The following is a 19,203-nucleotide window of genomic DNA, read 5'->3' as shown; positions in this document are numbered from 1 at the left end:
TACTTGTCTGGATGTTGGTAGTGGTAAGTCCACTATGACTCCTGGGTCTTTGTCATAAGGTGAACTTTCAAGTTTTAGACCCCCATTGTGTATTCAAATCTAACATGTTTACTTCCTTTGTGTAATACTTTACATTTACTTACATTAAACTTCACCTGCCTCAAATCTGCCCAAGACTATATGTTGCCCAAGTCTCCCTGTAAGTAACAGTTTAGCTGATTCGCCATCATCTACCCTTCCACCTAGTTTGGTATTAAGTAGATGAAGAGCTGCAGCCCATTCCAGACAGACGGAAGCTTTAGATTTGCTATTTTCTTTTTGTATTCAGTTGATATTCTGTATTAGTTATGTGCAGGACTCCAAGTTGACACAGTGTTAAAAGCACTATATAAAAATATAGAGCAGAACAGGAAAAATTTTCAAAAATAGAATTTATTTATAATAATAATAATAATAAATTACAAATACAGATTTACAATAGTTACTCATCAAATGCATACATTAATTCTAAATTTCATAAGTTACATAATAAAGCAGTAAGGGACATTTATTAGTAAATGTGAAGAAAGTAGCACAATTAAAAGTTTTAACTCACTTTTTTGTTTCATTTTGATTTTTTCTGCTGAATTATTAGCCCTCATCCACCCTTTATTACAGGAACACTGTGGTTCTGTTCAAGTTTCTAATCATTTGGGAGGGGGACACTTTTGCTAAAGTAACTCACTGTGTTTGGTCGCTTAAAATTAATACCACTATACAAATAATAATACTCAACAATCAGTGAGAAGAAATGAGGACAATCTTACATTCTTACATAACTCTGATTTAACTGTGTTATTAATCTTTCTCTGTGGCCCAGCACACTAATAAAAGTTTATGCTCATCCAGTACCCTTTAAAAGGATACATTTTTTCTAGTCAAATAAACTTTAAGTTGATTAAATTGGCAGTTCAATGAAAAGTAAGTTCTGTAAGTTCTTCACAGAAATATTCAGTGTTTCCAAACAGAAAAGAAAAATCATATTGCACAAAATAAATATAGATGTGTATAATAATTTACTTCAGATATTATGATTCAGTTTTCATCCTTCGTTTTCCTGAAGCCTCATATCATCACTTCACTCTTACTGGGATCAGGCAGTAGCAGCAGCTCATTTCAGATGAGAGTAGTACTGGCCATAGGGAGTTTGCATTATGTCATAAAAGCCTTTATGTCTGCGTTTTCTTAACATCGCAAGCTAGGAGAAAAGTGGACATCAAAGTAGAGTATGTTTTAGTTCATTTTGTAGTCAAAGGCATACTACTTACTACTCTATCATTTATTTTATTTGGCACGTCAATCTACAGTAGAACATAGCTTGCTGGAAACCACTGGATATGACAGGGCAGCTTCTGTCATATCAATCTGCCCATGCTATTGTTCTGTCCATCAATCCATTTTCTAACCCATGCATCAAGGGTCATGGGGAGCTGTTGCCCATTCATAAAACTTTGGTTAAAATCATTTGTGGACCACCAGTCCTACTTCAGACCTTCAGTCATCTAGTTAAGCTTCACTTATTTAGATCAAAGAAAGCATCCTTTCTCTTTAAATATGATCAATTGTCCATCCCCTTTACCCTTCTTCTATTCATATTGTCATTGGATATGAGGAAAGCTCAGGTTAGCCTGATCTGCAGGTTTATACCATCCTTTGGATCAAAATTCTAGGTGATTTTATTCTAAAATCAAATTTATAGTGATTAATCAATTGAATGTGTCCTTAAAACATCTATGAGATTTTTGGCAAGCAAATTCAAATTATTACAGAAGAGAGTTTTAGGTTGTTAAAAGGCAGCACTGTGAGGCAGGCATGTGGTTTTTAATGTGCCAGCTTCTGGTAAGTGATGCTGTGTTATTTTCCAGCCAGGGTTAATTATTTACATACATTCCTTTTTTCTCATATTTGTCATTTTTAAATTATTTTTCAGATTTTTGGTTTTTATGTAATTTTAATTAATACTGTTATGTTCAAATGTTATTTAGCCTATTATTTTCTTACTAGCCAACCCGCGGCGTAGCATACGCCGCATAATTATGTATTGATGGGTGAACATTTCCTGAACGACACAGTTGTCCAAATGGGGTGGGTTTGAGGATACGAGTGTGAGTGAATGAAAAGATAGACCTCTGGAGAGAGCAACATACAACTGTCTGTGACTGAAAGCAGGATCGTCTGTGACGATGGAGGCCACGCTGGTGAAAGTTACTTCGTCGGTAGGGATAAGTGTCAGTACTTGTTCATTAAGGTGTAGCAAGTCTTCGTTGTTGACCCTTGTGGCGCAGTGGTAGTGCTGCTGCTTTGCAGTAAGGAGACTGTAGAAGATTGTGGGTTCGCTTCCCGGTTCCTCCCTGTGTGGATAACGCTTTGAATACTGAGAACACCGCTATATCAATGTAATGAAGTATTATTATTCTTATGGGTCCAGCCCTCTCTCTCTCTCACGCTCCTGTATGTGTGTGTGTGTGTGTGTCGGTCTCTCTCTCTCTCTCTCTCTCTGGCTTGCTCGCTCGCTCGCTGCACGTGTTCCTGCAGGCATATGCCGCCTAATTATTTATTGATGGCTGAACACTTCCGGAAAGACACAGTTGTCTAAAAGGGGTGGGTTTGAGGATACAACAGTAAGTGAATAAAAAGATGGAACTCTGGAGAAAGCAACATACAATTATTGTCCGTGACTGAAAACTGGTTTTGGCAGATACATGCATATCGTTTTGAAAGTTTGGCCCCGTGCCTTATTAATTGTCATTGCAAAGGCCAATCTAACAGGAAATTGTCTTCGTGTAAAAGTAAAAGGCAAATTATCCGCGACAAACAAACTGTTTTACACACTGCATACCAACCCGCGCATAATCACGCCGCTTTTTAAATGTTTTCTAAGCAGAGGGACAAAATTGAACATTTGCAAAATCCGCAATTTAATAAACCACCAAAAAAAGTAATATTGCAACAATGCACGCTACGAACCAACATACAATCGTCGTTCAGTACGCACTGTCTGCTCATGTGCCCGCCCCCAACTCCTCACCTGAGTCGCTGTCGTCTGTGCACCTCTGAGCCACATTGTCCTTTCATTGTTCTTTGCAGTTCCGGCTGCTATTCTATATATAATCCACCAAGTCACCCAACCATGGTAGTAGCGGGGAGGGGTGGGGGGATTGCTGGGTATTCCTCGTTCGTGGGGAACAATTGCAAGCCCCGGTCCCCATTACGAATGGGGTTCAACGGCTTACCCACGCCTGTCGGCGCCGGGTAGACACACGTTGATCCATTCAGTGTAGCACGCGTGCAGTACCGGACATCCACGGGCATCACATACCTGTTAATGCTCAATCTCACGTGGCTGAAAGCCACTTGTCCCTCTAAGAAGTTGGACGCCGACCGCTTGGCTATCGCGTAACTATTTAGCAGTAGGGAGTCTAATTCGTTTTCGGAATTAACCAGACTAATCGCGCCACCAACTAAGTACGGCCATGCAACACCACGCACAGAATCGAGAAACAGCTATTAATCTGTCAATCCTCTCCGTGTCTGGGCAGGGTGAGGTTTCCCATGTTGAGTCAAATTAAGCAAAATTTGTGTGTGGTGAGTTGTTGCGTCCGGGCACATGAGCAGGCACTGTGAATGCCTTGAGAGCGTGGGTGGACGCGTGCCGGGGAATAATGAGTATCTATATATCTTCATAGATATAGACAGCGTCTGATAGTTGTGATGGTTTTACACTCCAGTACATTGCAGCGAACGCTGGTAACAGTCAGGCGGGCAGGCGTTCACGTCCCATGCTCTTAGAGTTGGTGGGCGTGTCTCTCTATCAGTTCGAGTTGTTGGGCGGTGCTCTGTCGTTTGTATCCCATGGTCGGGCGACTTGGTGGATTATATATGGAAATGCAGCTGAAACCAAAAAGAATAATGAAAAGTCAACGTGGCTCAGTGGTGCATGTGTACTGTATCAGAGACGAAAGCTAGTTGGTGAGTTGTTGCGTCCGGGCACATGAGCAGGCACTGTGAATGCCTTGAGAGCGTGGGTAGACGCGTGCTCGAGTTGGTGGGCTGGGCTTTGTGAGTTGACTGACATGGCTATTTTTTGCGTATCCCATGGTTGTCTTCCGGCAGTGTGAATGCCTCGAGAGACAGGGCATCCTTGTTTGGTGAGTTGTTGCAGTTTGTGAGTTAAACGCTGTGATGGTTTCACACGTTTGGTGAGTTGTTGCAGTGTGTGAGTTAAAAGCTGCGATGGTTTTAAACGCTGGTAACAGTCAGGCGGGCGGGCAGGCGTTCTCTTCCCATGGTCTTAGAGTTGGTGGGCATGGCTCTGTGAGTTGTCGGCGTATCCCATCATCTTAGCATTGGCAGGCTAAGAGTGGTTTATTTATCGTGCGTATCCCATGTTTTACACGCTGCATACAGCGATTCACATCCGCGATAAACATGCCTCTTCTTAGATGGTCCTGCCACGTCCACCCTCGTTCTCGAAGCATACACACCGCCTGGTCATGCACTCGCTCGCAAGAGCAACTCACAGAGACCCGCCCACCAACTCTAAGACCATGGCGTGTAAAACAGTTGGCGACGGTGGACGCGGCCGTGCGTCGTAACCGAAAAGAATAATGAAAAGTGAACGTGGCTTAGAGGTGCATGTGGACTGTAGCAGTGACAAACGCGAATGACACCGTGTTTTGTGAGTTGCTGCGTCCGAGTTGGTGGGCGTGGCTCTGCGAGTTGTCATCGTATCCAATGGTCTTAGAGTTGGTGGGCATGGCTCCGTCCTGCGTGCGCCATGGGTGTCTTATTTGCTGGCGGCTTAGTGAATTATATATAGATGCTCCTTGTGTTCTGCAGATGGATCCCCAAAAGGCAGCCAAATTTTACTGTTTCTAGGACCAACCTCTCTCTTTATATTTTGGGGGTAGAGTTGGTTCCAGTAGAGGTTAATTGACTGGTACGAAGTGTATTTTTAGCAAGTATTGTTATTTGGATTGTTTTGGTTATTTTCATTAATTTGCTTATTGTTTCAGGATTTTGATTAATGAATATTGATTTGGACAAGTATTGCCTTTTTGGGCATATGCTTTTGTCTTTCTCCCTTTTTACCTTATTTTTGTGCTTTTTTTTTATTTATAGAAATACATTATTTTTTTATAAATATATATATAAAATTGTTTGCCATGTTTCTCATACCAGAAGTTTACTTTTAACTTTGAAGGGCATTTTCATGCATTTTCAAAATATAAATCATTTTTTAAATGTGATAAACCATTTCCATGTTTTGGACCTGTGCAGGCCGAAGCCTGCCTGTGGAGTTTGTGATCAGCCTCTATAAGGTCTAGAAACAGTCTAGGAAGGCTAATGAAGACCTTGGTCTGGTTTGTGGGTCTTTTTTCAGGCTTTTTACCCTTTTTCACTATGTTAGCATCAGCTTTTCTCAACACACTATCATCCATCTGTTTTGTGTACCCACATTTTTTAATATAAAGATTACAAGGGAATTGTGGAAACCTTGTCCCAATAATTTCAAAAGTAATTACACTGATTTACATCTTATTTTTTACATATTAATCAATTGCCACCATCATTTAAATCTTCTTAATGCAATTGTAGAGGCAATTACGAATCCTCCAGCATGAGGTAAGAACCAGCTTTGCACAGTGTGCTTTGCCAGCTAATCACAGAGCCCATACCCTTAATTAAACCCGGCTAATATAGAGACACTGATAACTACAATACAAAGTCCTTTGCGCTGTGTTTTAGTAACTGGGACTGGGTCAAAGCAAGTGTTTTAGAGCTGTGAGACACACAAAGACTTTTCATATTCAAGATTGCAATGGGCCTATCAAAAGCTCTGTATGGAAAATACAGCAACAAAATACATTTTGCATTATTATTATATTTTTATGTTTTTGAGTCTGCTAAGTTTTAATATGTTAATTTGGCATGCTTGCTAAGTAAATATCATTAACAAGAAAACAAGATCTTACCAGTAAGCAACAGAGGAACAGCAACAATAAAAGCAGGAATATTCCCAGGACTATGAGAATGATGGCCCAGTATGAAAGATTCCATTTATTGGATGAAGGATAAACTATTGGATCTGAGGGAAAAGAAAAAAGATCATAGTTGTAGAAGAGTTTACAGCTCAGTTAATATTATACGGTCACATTATTATTTTAATGTTTACTATAAAAACAAAAGGAAAACAAACAAAGATGACTTAAACATATAGGTAGGGATTTAAAAAATGAAAGGACTACTGTATATGCTAGAAGTGTTTGCTCAAGTGGTTACTACATCATGACCTGTGTATGGCTTATAACCCATTAGAACATAACATTCTACACGATTGTTACATAATTTCAGATCTGTAGCATAATCTTACCTGATATAACTACACTTCCTTTCTTAAGCTCATAAATTCCTCCCAGTAATGTGGTGTCATTAGTTGCTTTTGAAAAGATGTTCTGAAGAGTCACGCTGTTAATGGCTGCTGTTGTATTCGATGAATTAAACACACAATTGCAGGATACTTTCACCGATCCTATTCTATAACAAAAACAGGAAAGTCACATTCCATTGTTACTGTGCGTATGCTGGGAATGTCACATTTTTCTGTAGTATAAAGTACAAACTGAGATTTTCAGACAGTTTTGTAAGATGTTATAGAGTAAATGAACTTGCAATGGGAGATAAGATTACAAAATAATGTTGAAAAACTGGAGATTCACAAGGTATATTTAGAGGCAAGTCATGCAGAGGGATAGTGACCACAAAGAAAGTCAAGTCAAGGCGTCTACCTAAAACCCAATAAAGTGAACAGCATTTGTATCTTGCTTCAATTACAATTAACACACTAATAGTTAAAAGGCAAATCCTAACAGAAATACATGTAAAGACCATTGTGCTGGGCCCATAGCTTAACTGTATATTTAAGTTACATGTCAACAATAGAATGTTCTCAGCCATGTTATTATTTTCCTTCACATACACATTGAATAAAACATTGTCTTTTGTATTTTAACTCATTTAAGTATATACCAAAGTAAGATGGTGCATGCATATAACAGTTTAGGGACAAAAATAAAAATTATTAAACTGATATTTAACTTCAGGCTGAAAATAACTTCAAATGAACTTCACACACATATAAAGCATGAGGAAAAAATGTAATTCTCACCTTAAGCCTGTCACCTTGCAGTATCTGAAGTTCTTAGCCACTGAACTGTTTTTGTACACTTGCGAGAGCTGTAATTAGGAGCACAAAAAGTTATTAATATTTGATTGTACTGTATTTAGTTAATTGCTTACCATATTTCATATTGTATTTAGAACAATACAATGATAGATAGATAGATCGTTTGAAATAAAGTGTTGATTGGTAAGGTCTACAAACTTATGGGGTAAAATTAAAAATGTGGTGGTTATTAAACTAATCATTTTGATATAGCTTATACAGGAACACAAAAAAGGAAGGCCAAGGGAGGCAACTACTAGAGTTATTTAGTCCCCCAAAGCACTAGATGGCAGCATCCCTGGGTTACAGTACTTCTAAGGATAAGAACAGGGCATGATGGGAATGTAGTCCCACGGAGCAGCCCTGTTGGGTTCCATGGGTGCTGCCAGGGGGTGCTGAAGGGATTAATGGTCCCTAAGTCATGGGACTTCCGCCTAATCCGGAAGTGCTTCCAAGAGACAGTGTTGTGGCACTGAAAGTAGTCTTGGATCCTGGATGAAAGACAAGACTCACACACTATCACTCTTTCATTTTTTAATTCTGGCATGTGATGGACCAGTGTGGGTTCAGCTGAAACTGCCAAGGTACAGTACAAGAAGACTCAACTATCTCTTCTGTCAGAAAATGCATCTGACCCATTTCTGATTTTAAACTTCCTTCAAAAGTGCCTATTATGTAATAATTTTTCATTAACCCATTAAGCAATTATCATAAAGACCTGTATTATTAAACTGATTTAAATAAAAATAATTTTAAGTCTCTCTTCTGTATTATGCCAGATGCTGCCAAAATCACCTTTGTCTTTGGGCAGCTCTGAATTGAGCTAAAAGGGTCGGAGTATGTTGTGCTGTTATTTTTATGTTCCTAAGAACTACTTATGAACGCTTTCAAATCACTTTGTTTTTTTCTGTCCAGTGCCTTCTGACTCACTTATATGAAAAAAAACCCTGCATGTGATAAACAGTTCAACTCATTTTGATGTCCAGTTATGCAAGACATGAAGCTTTTGGGGGTTCATTTCTATTTTTGACCCTTAAGATCTGAAAACAATTCTCATTTTTACACCATTTTTGGATAAAAAGTAAACTAACAGGTGTCTTCAGCAAAAAGTGACCAGAAGGGCTTGAAGTTGTACATGCTATATCAACTGACCTCAGGGGATCACCTCCAATGGGATACAAGGGGTCAAAGTTACTCCTTTTCACAAAACTTCAAAGAAATGGCAATCAGTAATATAGGCATGTAGAGTGTTGTTTTATCCTATTTTAAGGCTGCTGATCATCAACATGATAATATTTTTGATATTTGATTTTTTACTGGTGATCCTAGCCCTCTAAGGGACATTACCAGAAGGTTACAAGTGACAGACTTCAAACATAAGCCTGTGGGGAATCATTTTAGATTATTTCAATGCAAGTGATTATGAATATAATGTTATTTTTTATTTTTATTTCTTAACTATGGATCTAGGCCTGTATGACAGAGGCTGAAAAATGACAAATTATATTACAATCAAGAATATTTAGACATTGCACATTTAAACTGAAGCACAAATTTTATTATTTCAAATATGTGATACGCTTATTCTTGTTAATTATGCACTTCTACCTCATGAAGTAAATTATTACATTTTTTATGAAAATGCCAAATTAAGACAACTTACACTAAATCAGACTATTTTAGTTGTAATCTCAAATGGTATGATAGCAAAACTGTATGTCTTCTGCCTACTAGACTGGTTTTCAAAGGATTTGGAAGTTGATGGGTTAATGGACCTATTTTTACATTTAAATTACACTTAGTACTTGAGGCAATATTTTATCCAAAGCAACTTACAAAACACAAACGTGTTGTACAATTCCTTCTGTAATTGGAACACTCACAGGTTAAGTAACATGCACAGGACTAAGACTGTGAGTCAACAGTAAGGAATAAATTACAATTCAGTGCTTTGTTCACAAGAAAATGTTATCTAGCAGAATAAGATTTTGAAAATTTGAAGGTTTGTGATATCTGAAATGACATAATTGTAACTTTAGAGTGTTTCAATGCATCAATGCACTGAATGTGTGAGTGGTAATGAAAATAAGTCTTTCATGTAAACTCTGCAAATAACTAATAAATAATTAATTAGGGTCAGCAAAAGGGAGACTACCAATGAGTGAAACTAACATCAACTTCATCTTTTACTTACATTTCAAGGTTGAGCTCAGCACACAAGCATTTAGTGTAGTTAACAGAGGATACTTCTGTAGGCCATACACAGCTAATATTGTCCTTGTGCATTATTTATGAAATTCCAAAATCAAACAATAAGAGTGAAAAATCCATGGCCAGTATAGCACTTGAAATATCTTACCATTGAACTGACATTGTTTGTGAGCTCTTTGTATAAGGCGGAAGAAGGGTCATTAAGATCTGAAGTAAAATTTTTATTCACAATAGTGAAGTCAAGTTCATAGCCTTGGTCTCCAGGACTGGTAACTGCTGGAACAGTGGTGGTGGTGGAGGTCGTGATGACGACTGGAGATGTAGTTGGATATGTTTGAGTATAGTCTGGAATGGGGGAAAAGAAGTATATTTTTCTGTAGAAAAAAAAACCTTTATCTGACAGCATTGATGCACATTTCTTTCAATCATATTTAATTGAATCAAATATAAATTACATACCTTATCACCTTCTGACTAAACTGTTTAATTCTAATGACAGAAAGGGATTTTTTTCTGAAATACATAACTGACTAGTGGTGGCTTAAGCACTGGAAGCAATTTTGTAGATAAAATATCAATCAGTAAATAAGACAAATTCATTGTTTTAATTTAAACAACATTAAACACACTCTTTTATTAATTTATAACAAAGGCTTGGAGATTAAATGTGGATTTGTGAGGAGCTGAGTTTACTTGCAGTATTGTCATCTATTGAAAAACATAATAGTGGCAATAATAGATTGCTTCTACCTCCTTCTACTTCACCAGATCCATGGGTCTATTTAAGATACAGTATATAAGGACTCCTTCCTGTGTAGACATGTATTTTTTTTTTTTCAACTCTACTCACCACTGACAAACAGACTATTCTGGTCAAGCTGGAAAGGCCCCAGGTTGTTAAGATTTTGTGTTGCATTTTTTAAAACATCATATAATCCACTGAAGTCTTGCGCCGATCGAACAGCAATAAAATCAACAAACTGACATTGCATATCCACTGTAGTAAAATCTCCTTTTTTAGCTGCCCTGCAAATAAAGATATGTTACGCATTAATAATGTCAAGTTTAACTGTAAAATAATATAAACATAACAGAATAGTTGACCTTCTCTCAATCAGTCTCAGTTATATAATGAGATAATTAGCCTAATACAGGTCTGTATACCAACTGCTCTATAAACGAGAGGCTTTGAGAACAAAGGCTGTGAAGTTAATCGAGAGAAATGAGTACTCAAAGGGAAAGTGCCAGTAAACAATCCTCTGAGATAGTACTGCTTCTTTTTTGTGTTGCTGGACATAATTTAAAAAGTTAATTTTTCTAAATATTATTATATTGTTTCTTTGTTTGCAGTGCCAAAGCAAAACCATTTAAAAGGAATAATAAATACCTGAAATCCACTAGGTAACAATTGCTGTTTAAGGAATTATCTTTAAAAACGTCATTAATCTGCAAGAAGGATGAACAAGTTAAACATCAGTAGCATACTAAATAAATAAAGTATTCTTTTGATATTTCCATAATCAATACACCACTGGCATTATTTAATGTTAGACAAATTAAAGGCACTCCATCTGAAACTAATACTCCATGAAAATATTCAGTTTTTAATTCAGTATGCTGGTCCAATTTTGTTAATAACACAAAGTTTTGTTTTCATTTATTCATTTTAATTTAGTACTTGCGTACACACCTAAATGATATGGTATAATGTAACTACATTTTACAATATAAAAAGAAGGAGCTGCCTAAAATTGCACAGTACAGGAGTAAAGGTCATTCAGAGTTGATGGGTCATTTATTATATTTCATCATGTTTTCACCCAAATCTGCTATGGCTTTTCTTCTTCTCTTAAACAGATTATTTCTTGTACACAGAGACAGTATCCTACCTGCATCTGACACACTATCAATAGCCAAGCCCCTCACTGTGCACAGAAAGTGAGCCTCTTAGAGCATCAAACTCACAGACTTGTACACACGAGTCCTGTTAAAGCCTGAACTTATTCCACTTGCTTCTGACAATGCTTGACACATTGTGCTGCTTTTACAGCTTTTTTATAGCTTTCAAACACACTTTGGAATAAACCTTACTCAGTCAGACACAACATGGACTCATGATTCTTGATGGCACAAACCAGTCTTGGTATAATATAACTGACAACATATTAGTGGACAGGAAGGAGTGGATTTTCATATAAATGGGGGACAGTTCTCACAGAGTTACGTAGGATAAAGATGAGTAGATCTGGTTTTGTTATACAATATTTTCATCTACATCAATATTCAGAATTCTATTTATTTTGAAATGAGCTGGATTAAATGAATATAATGTTGAATGCATGGCCAGACATGTTGCTTTCTTCCAGAACAACATGCTATTCATATTATAGTACAAGACATGCAAAAAAAAACATTCTGGCTCTAAACCACTGCTCACTGTTTCAAGTAGCTCTGATTGCAAATGCTAAGTATATTTAAAGATTTACCCAATATGGCCTGTGACCACATTATGCACCAGAAGGAATTTAGAATGGACTGGGAAGAGCAAAGGTGATATATGATAAGGCAGTGATAGGATGAGTTTAGCACAGAATTGATTTTTACTTGAGCTGTGGGCAAGGCCACTATCTAAAAATGCTATGCAAAACAAGTGGAAGTGATATTATAAAACAAAGGAATAAAGAAATGATTTGAATAATATATTTAACTGTAAATTAGCTATGCCACCAGAACAAAACCTGTGCAAAATCTGAAAAATGGAAAAAAAAAGATTATCAGGTAATCAAACAAGTTTAAAAAACAAAAAAGAAATGTAAAAATTCAGTGGATTATGTAATACATACCAATGTCACAATTAACGTTGCCATATATTGATAGAGTGGGGAATTAGATTTGGCCAAATCTGAGGTAAACTTTAAGTTTATAATTGTAAAATTGAGTGGGATCTGTATTGTGTTACCACTAGCGACAGTAGCTTCGTGATATCCTAAAAAGAGGAAAAGAAAGAGCATTATTCACAGGTGGCTGACAACATACTGTATTTCAAGTCTTGCTTTCCTCTAGAGTTATTGAAAACAAGTTACAAAGCTAATATATTGTGTACTGTATTAATGAGTGACATATTACTATATAGCATAAGCAGTGGATATACAAGTTTGGAAATGAAAGAAGATAAAGTACATTGCTCTTATTCAACTTGCATTATCCTCACCTCTTTACATCATATGCTACTTCTTTCTGCACCACCACCAAAATAATATCACCCATTTCACATCAATGAGCTTGTTTGTTACTGTAATTCACAAATTACTGTTGACAACCAGTGAATCAGAACACTAGGTCAGCCAAGAATTGAATGTCATCTTTAGCAAACCAAACCACCAGTCATATCCATGTTTGTTACCCAAGGCACAAGTGCATGTTGTCACTATTTATTGTGTAGGGTCTTGTTTTAATTACCTTATTCACTTCTATCTATCTACACAGTTCTCTCATCATTTTGATTACTTCATTTTAACAAAGTGAGTCCCCTCTCACATTTTAATATTGGACATATTCTTCTGTGGATTGGATGAGTCTGAACCATCCTATCAACATCATTCACATGAAGTGGCTTATAATGACCTGCTTATCTTGGGCAATTCACATCCCTTTTAATGGAACATTCAAATTACCATTCACGTAGAGACTGTCCTTAGTCATACTGTAGGATCCCAAGGAGGTGCCATTCTTAGTGAGTTGTGTCAGTTCCCTGTACACGGTCACTTTGTTGAAAGGCGACTGTGAGGTGTTGTTCCTAACGGTGCAAGTGAGGTTCACGTCTGTGCCACCAACAAGAGTTTTGCTGAATAAAATGCAAGGAATGTGAATCAAATATATGAATATATCAAAAGGATTCTGCAAATTAATAATTTGATAAATTCATTTGGAAACATTGCATAAATGCAACATAATAAGAATAATAATACAAACCATTTCCCAGCATTAGGAACATTATATCAGAGACAGTTTTTAGTAGCTTTCAGGCATTATTTTGGAAAATGCCCATTTTTAATGAAATCTCTTCAGCTAAAGCAAAAATACATGGACATCAACGAGTATCACCAATTATTAAAGCAAAAAATAATCAAATCCCCTTTCTACATAAAGGACTACATATCTGAGTTAGATAATGGTAGGTGCTATCTATGTGTGAAATATCTTCACCAGGAGAAACTTAGGCTCATATATATATATAAGATGGCACCAGACAGGAAAATACAATTGGTAAACCCATACATTCCTAGTATTCCAATTTGAGATGCAGAATCCTTCTCATTTGTTTCCTGCACCCACTCTTACCCCCCTAATTATACTATCAGGACTTGGAACACATGATGATTGCTTAAAAGCATTGTACTTTGATGTAATGAACATGTCTGGTTGGACATCCGTAACACTTCAAGGTTTCTGTTTAAATGTTAGGGGAAATAGACAATACCTAAAAGAAACTGGACTACATCCAGAGAATGTTGGAGCAATACTGGTCACCTGCAGAGCTTGGGAAACCTGGAGGGAACAAACATTTTTTTCTTATTACAGAAAACAGCCTTTTTGAGTCAGATTAATTAGTACTTCATATTAATTTTTTTTCTTAATGAATGATGGTACAGAAGAAGAAGCATTTCTCTTTGGAGGTATTCTAAGCAATAAACGTAATGACTTACCAGGGAAGTGACCCCCTTGGTTATAGTGTTATTCAAAGATGTGAAATTTGGTGAGAAAGTCAGGTTGCTGAGGGTGAAGTTAACAGAGAACTGTATCATTTCTATAAATAATAAGAGAAAATATTATTGCATCAGACATGAAATCAGAATCACAAATTTGAATTTAAGGAGGTGACTTGCTGATATTGTATTTCTTGTGTCTTTAATTTCAAGGATACAAGATCACTTTAATTTTTGTAGCCACCATATTGGTGCATTAAGTATGCACATGTTGCTAGATTTGTCTCATATTTTGGAAGCATTTTAATTTCCTTATGAGTCACTCACCGACTGGAGGCACAGGTGTAACTTCTTGGTATCCTTCAACAGAAACAAAATGACAATCAGTGCACACATACATAATTAGTGTACATATAGATAAGCACAGTAATTATTAATATATTCTTGTTGCATGTCTTTAAAAGAAAGAATTTTAAAAAATAAATTTAAAAACTAATGAATACATGTAAAAAAAACAACAAACAGACCCAAAAGTCTGTATAATTAAAATAGCTTTTTCTCAGTGACTTTTCCCTCAGAATCCTTTTGGTAGTATCTTTAATTCAACACTGACAACCCTAATTCACTTCCATCACTAAATGAACACATCATGGACATAGGGAATCTGAGCTTAATGTCACACCCTGCTTTGGCTACCAATGGATCTTGAAAGAAGTGGCTAAGTCTCCCTAAGTCGCCATTTCACATGGTCACCCCCTTGATTCTAATGGGTTGTATTATTTATGTCATTGTATAAAGAACAAATTACCATTCACGTAGAGACTGTCCTTAGTCATACTGTAGGATCCCAAGGAGGTGCCATTCTTAGTGAGTTGTGTCAGTTCCCTGTACACGGTCACTTTGTTGAAAGGTGGCTGTGAGGTATTGTTCCTAACGGTGCAAGTGAGGTTCACGTCTGTGCCACCAACAAGAGTTTTGCTGAATAAAATGCAAGGAATGTGAATCAAATATATGAATATATCAAAAGGATTCTGCAAATTAATAATTTGATAAATTCATTTGGAAACATTGCATAAATGCAACATAATAAGAATAATAATACAAACCATTTCCCAGCATTAGGAACATTATATCAGAGACAGTTTTTAGTAGCTTTCAGGCATTATTTTGGAAAATGCCCATTTTTAATGAAATCTCTTCAGCTAAAGCAAAAATACATGGACATCAACCAGTGTCACCAATTATTAAAGCAAAAAATAATCAAATCCCCTTTCTACATAAAGGACTACATATCTGAGTTAGATAATGGTAGGTGCTATCTATGTGTGAAATATCTTCACCAGGAGAAACTTAGGCTCATATATATATATAAGATGGCACCAGACAGGAAAATACAATTGGTAAACTCATACATTTCTAGTATTCCAATTTGAGATGCAGAATCCTTCTCATTTGTTTCCTGCACCCACTCTTACCCCCCTAATTATACTATCAGGACTTGGAACACATGATGATTGTTTAAAAGCATTGTACTTTGATGTAATGAACATGTCTGGTTGGACATCCGTTACACTTCAAGATTTCTGTTTAAATGTTAGGGGAAATAGACAATACCTAAAAGAAACTGGACTACATCCAGAGAATGTTGGAGCAATACTGGTCACCTGCAGAGCTTGGGACACCTGGAGGAAACAAATATTTTTTTCTTATTACAGAAAACAGCCTTTGAACAGCCTTTTTTAATATGAAAACTTCATATTAAATTTTTTTCTTAATGAATGATGGTACAGAAGAAGAAGCATTTCCCCTATGGAGGTATTCTAAGCAATAAACGTAATGACTTACCAGGGAAGTGACCCCCTTGGTTATAGTGTTATTCAAAGACGTGAAATTTGGTGAGAAAGTCAGGTTGCTGAGGGTGAAGTTAACAAAGAACTGTATCATTTCTATAAATAATAAGAGAAAATATTATTGCATCAGACATGAAATCAGAATCACAAATTTGAATTTAAGGAGGTGACTTGCTGATATTTATATTTCTTGTGTCTTTAATTTCAAGGATACAAGATCACTTTAATTTTTGTAGCCACCATATTGGTGTATTAAGTATGCACATGTTGCTAGATTTATCTCATATTTTGGAAGCATTTTAATTTCCTTATGAGTCACTCACCGACTGGAGGCACAGGTGTAACTTCTTGGTATCCTTCAACAGAAACAAAATGAAAATCAGTGCACACATACATAATTAGTGTACATATAGATAAGCACAGTAATTATTAATATATTCTTGTTGCATGTCTTTAAAAGAAAGAATTTTAAAAAATACATTTAAAAACTGATGAATACATGTAAAAAAAACAACAACAAACAGACCCAAAAGTCTGTATAATTAAAATAACTTTTTCTCAGCAACTTTTCCCACAGAATCCATTTGGTAGTATCTTTAATTCAACACTGACAACCCTAATTCACTACCATCACTAAATGAACACATCATGGACATAGGGAATCTGAGCTTAATGTCACCTCCTGCTTTGGCTACCAATGGATCTTGAAAGAAGTGGCTAAGTCTCCCTAAGTCGTCATTTCACATGGTCACCCCCTTGATTCTAATGGGTTGCATTATTTATGTCATTGTTTAAAGAACAAATTACCATTCACATAGAGGCTATTGCTGCTCATGGCATAGGGTCCCAAGGATGTGCCGTTGTTAGTTTGCTGTTTCAGTTCCCGGTACACAGTCACTCTGTCCAAAGGTGGCTTTGAGGTGTCATTCTTAAAAGTGCAGCTGAGGTTCACATCTGTGCCACTCACTAGGTCAGAGCTATAATAAAATAAACAAATTTAGTCATCTGTGGTCACTGCACAGTGTAATATAAAATAATTGCCTTTAGAAGTGTCATATTATTTTAGGTCAATATCCTAAGATTGTCAGTTTGATTAGCACATTAGAAAACTGTGATGAGAACATTCAATCTAAAAAGCTCTCTATTCTATCCATCTAGATTGTCCAAATTAACATCAAGTCAGGGTTTGAAGGTCCCTAAAGTTCTCCTCTTCACCACTACCTGGTATTTGCTTTTCCATGAGTCTATGCTTCTTTGCAGAAAGAAAAACTTCCTAGTATGTGTGTAAAATCTGCCCTTAACAAGTTTCCAACAATGTTCCCATGTTTCTGTTGCCTAATTTATTTTAAACTAACAACTTGGATCTACTGCACTTATTCCTTTCAGAATTTTAAACTCATCAGTATTGTTCCTTCTCAATCTCTATTTGCTTAAACTAAAAAGGTTTAACTCCTTCAGTCTCTCCTCACAGCTCATACTACTCAGTCCCAGGAATCAGCTTATTTGCTCTTCTTTGGACTTTCTCTAGCATTGCTATGTCCTTTTTGTAATGTGGGGGCCAAAACTGCTACACAGTACCGCAGGTGAGGCCTCATTAGTGTGGAACATAACTTATTTAGAGCCTCTCTTTGTTTGCACTCCACACCTCATGATATGTAACCTAACCTCCTATTAGCCTTCCTGATCACTTCTGTACCACTGTCTTCATATGGACAGTGTTGAGTCTACTGTGACTCCTAGGTGCTTCTCATAATGGGTACTTTGAAGTTTCAGACTTCCATTAGCATTAGCATGTAGCATTTCTACTTCATATGTATAACACTTTATATTTACCTACATTAAATTTCACCTGCCACAAACCTGCCCATGCCCATCTGCTCTCCACGATCCCCTGTAACAATTTAGCTAATTCTTCATTATCTGTCATTCCACCAAGTTTGGTATCATCACACTTAACCAGCTAATTCATTACATTTTTGTCTACGTCTTTTACAAATATTATTAAGAGCAGAAGCCTAATTCTGCTAAGGCTCCCCTCACCACATCACTTTGCTTTCTTTGCTTGAGCCAATGTTGCACCCTCCTACACACCATGGCCTGAATTCCCACTTCTCTTAGTTTGAAATGGCATTGGAGAAAATCATACCTGAGGGCAGCGGGATAACAATCAGAAAAGGTGGCTGCAATGCTACTTTGAAGTAAAGCTTGGGCTACCTACAAACGAAGACAAAAACATTCATGTTACTGAAAGCATTTGGATCACAAAAAACTGTAAATGACAGTGAAATCCTTTCTAGTTGTTTTTCTGTTACATGAAGAGAAGAGACTTTCAGGTTGTTTTATTATGTCTTGTTGACTTAATAACACTGATGTATGGATATATTCCTAATAAAACATTCCTCCATGTTGTAATTGACATTTTTTATACTGTCAGTAAGGCCCATATAGGAGTGCTGTAAATGCAGGAGCAGTGCACAAACGCAGAACTGGACTGTTGCATAAGCTATAAAGGCAGTGGCGTGATTAGCAATGAAGAACTGCAATTGTTTAAACAATAATGGTAGTCACCTAAGTCACATCATTGTTGTAAGGAAGCATGGATGATGTACCATTTTATGGCATAGAAAATCTCTAAAAAGACACCATTTATCTGTCTAATGTTTAAATCATAAAATAAAGTGGTAAGTGATAACTTGTACAGGCAGAGAAAAAAAACCTACAATCCTGTTAAAAAGTCCCGTTTATGCTGGACAGTTACATAGACCAATAGCTGCATGAGGGACAGTGACATGAAGGCCTAGGTTTTGTAACATAAATGTTAATACAAATGGAGTAAAAGGTCATAGACTGATCTGAAGGCAGGGTCTCTTAGGAGGATAACTAAACAATTGGCTGTTAGAGAGCTTTTCAGGGGACTTAATAAACCAGGAGAAGTTGTTTGCTATCATAGGGTTTCACATAAGATGACTACTGATAGCAGAGGCAGAATGTCAAGATGTATAAAACATATTATCATCCTACCAAAGAAGTCACATTGTTAGACATTGAGTTGTTTGATGAAGACATAGCTGGAGTAAAAGTCAAATTGGCCAGGGTAAAGTTGATTGTGAAGTACAAGAATCCTGGGAAAGGAAAAAAAAATTGCAATTAGAAGGTATGCTAATCACTTATT

General features: G+C 36.7%; 1 protein-coding gene across 1 annotated transcript in view; it reads right to left on the bottom strand.

Annotated features, from left to right (window-relative positions):
• Window positions 1-416: 416 nt before the first annotated feature.
• Window positions 417-19,203, bottom strand: part of LOC114663080 (pneumococcal serine-rich repeat protein-like) — a gene marked incomplete at its 5' end in the record, with an annotated part of 36,924 nt that continues 18,137 nt past the window's right edge. Inside the window, 19 exons of the mRNA XM_028816846.2 lie at window positions 417-1,237; window positions 6,015-6,127; window positions 6,413-6,576; window positions 7,208-7,275; window positions 9,624-9,820; window positions 10,326-10,501; window positions 10,863-10,921; window positions 12,319-12,461; window positions 13,150-13,319; window positions 13,956-14,023; window positions 14,182-14,282; window positions 14,509-14,541; window positions 14,990-15,159; window positions 15,796-15,863; window positions 16,027-16,127; window positions 16,355-16,387; window positions 16,839-17,008; window positions 18,178-18,245; window positions 19,053-19,153. Coding sequence (XP_028672679.2) covers window positions 1,151-1,237; window positions 6,015-6,127; window positions 6,413-6,576; window positions 7,208-7,275; window positions 9,624-9,820; window positions 10,326-10,501; window positions 10,863-10,921; window positions 12,319-12,461; window positions 13,150-13,319; window positions 13,956-14,023; window positions 14,182-14,282; window positions 14,509-14,541; window positions 14,990-15,159; window positions 15,796-15,863; window positions 16,027-16,127; window positions 16,355-16,387; window positions 16,839-17,008; window positions 18,178-18,245; window positions 19,053-19,153 — 2,090 coding nt within the window. The remainder of the gene's footprint in view (window positions 1,238-6,014; window positions 6,128-6,412; window positions 6,577-7,207; window positions 7,276-9,623; window positions 9,821-10,325; window positions 10,502-10,862; window positions 10,922-12,318; window positions 12,462-13,149; window positions 13,320-13,955; window positions 14,024-14,181; window positions 14,283-14,508; window positions 14,542-14,989; window positions 15,160-15,795; window positions 15,864-16,026; window positions 16,128-16,354; window positions 16,388-16,838; window positions 17,009-18,177; window positions 18,246-19,052; window positions 19,154-19,203) is intronic.

This window comes from Erpetoichthys calabaricus, chromosome 12 (genome assembly GCF_900747795.2).
Source record: "Erpetoichthys calabaricus chromosome 12, fErpCal1.3, whole genome shotgun sequence".
Taxonomy (NCBI): Eukaryota; Metazoa; Chordata; class Cladistia; order Polypteriformes; family Polypteridae; genus Erpetoichthys; species Erpetoichthys calabaricus.
Note: the sequence above shows the minus strand (reverse complement) of the source record. Positions and strands in the feature narration are given on the sequence as shown.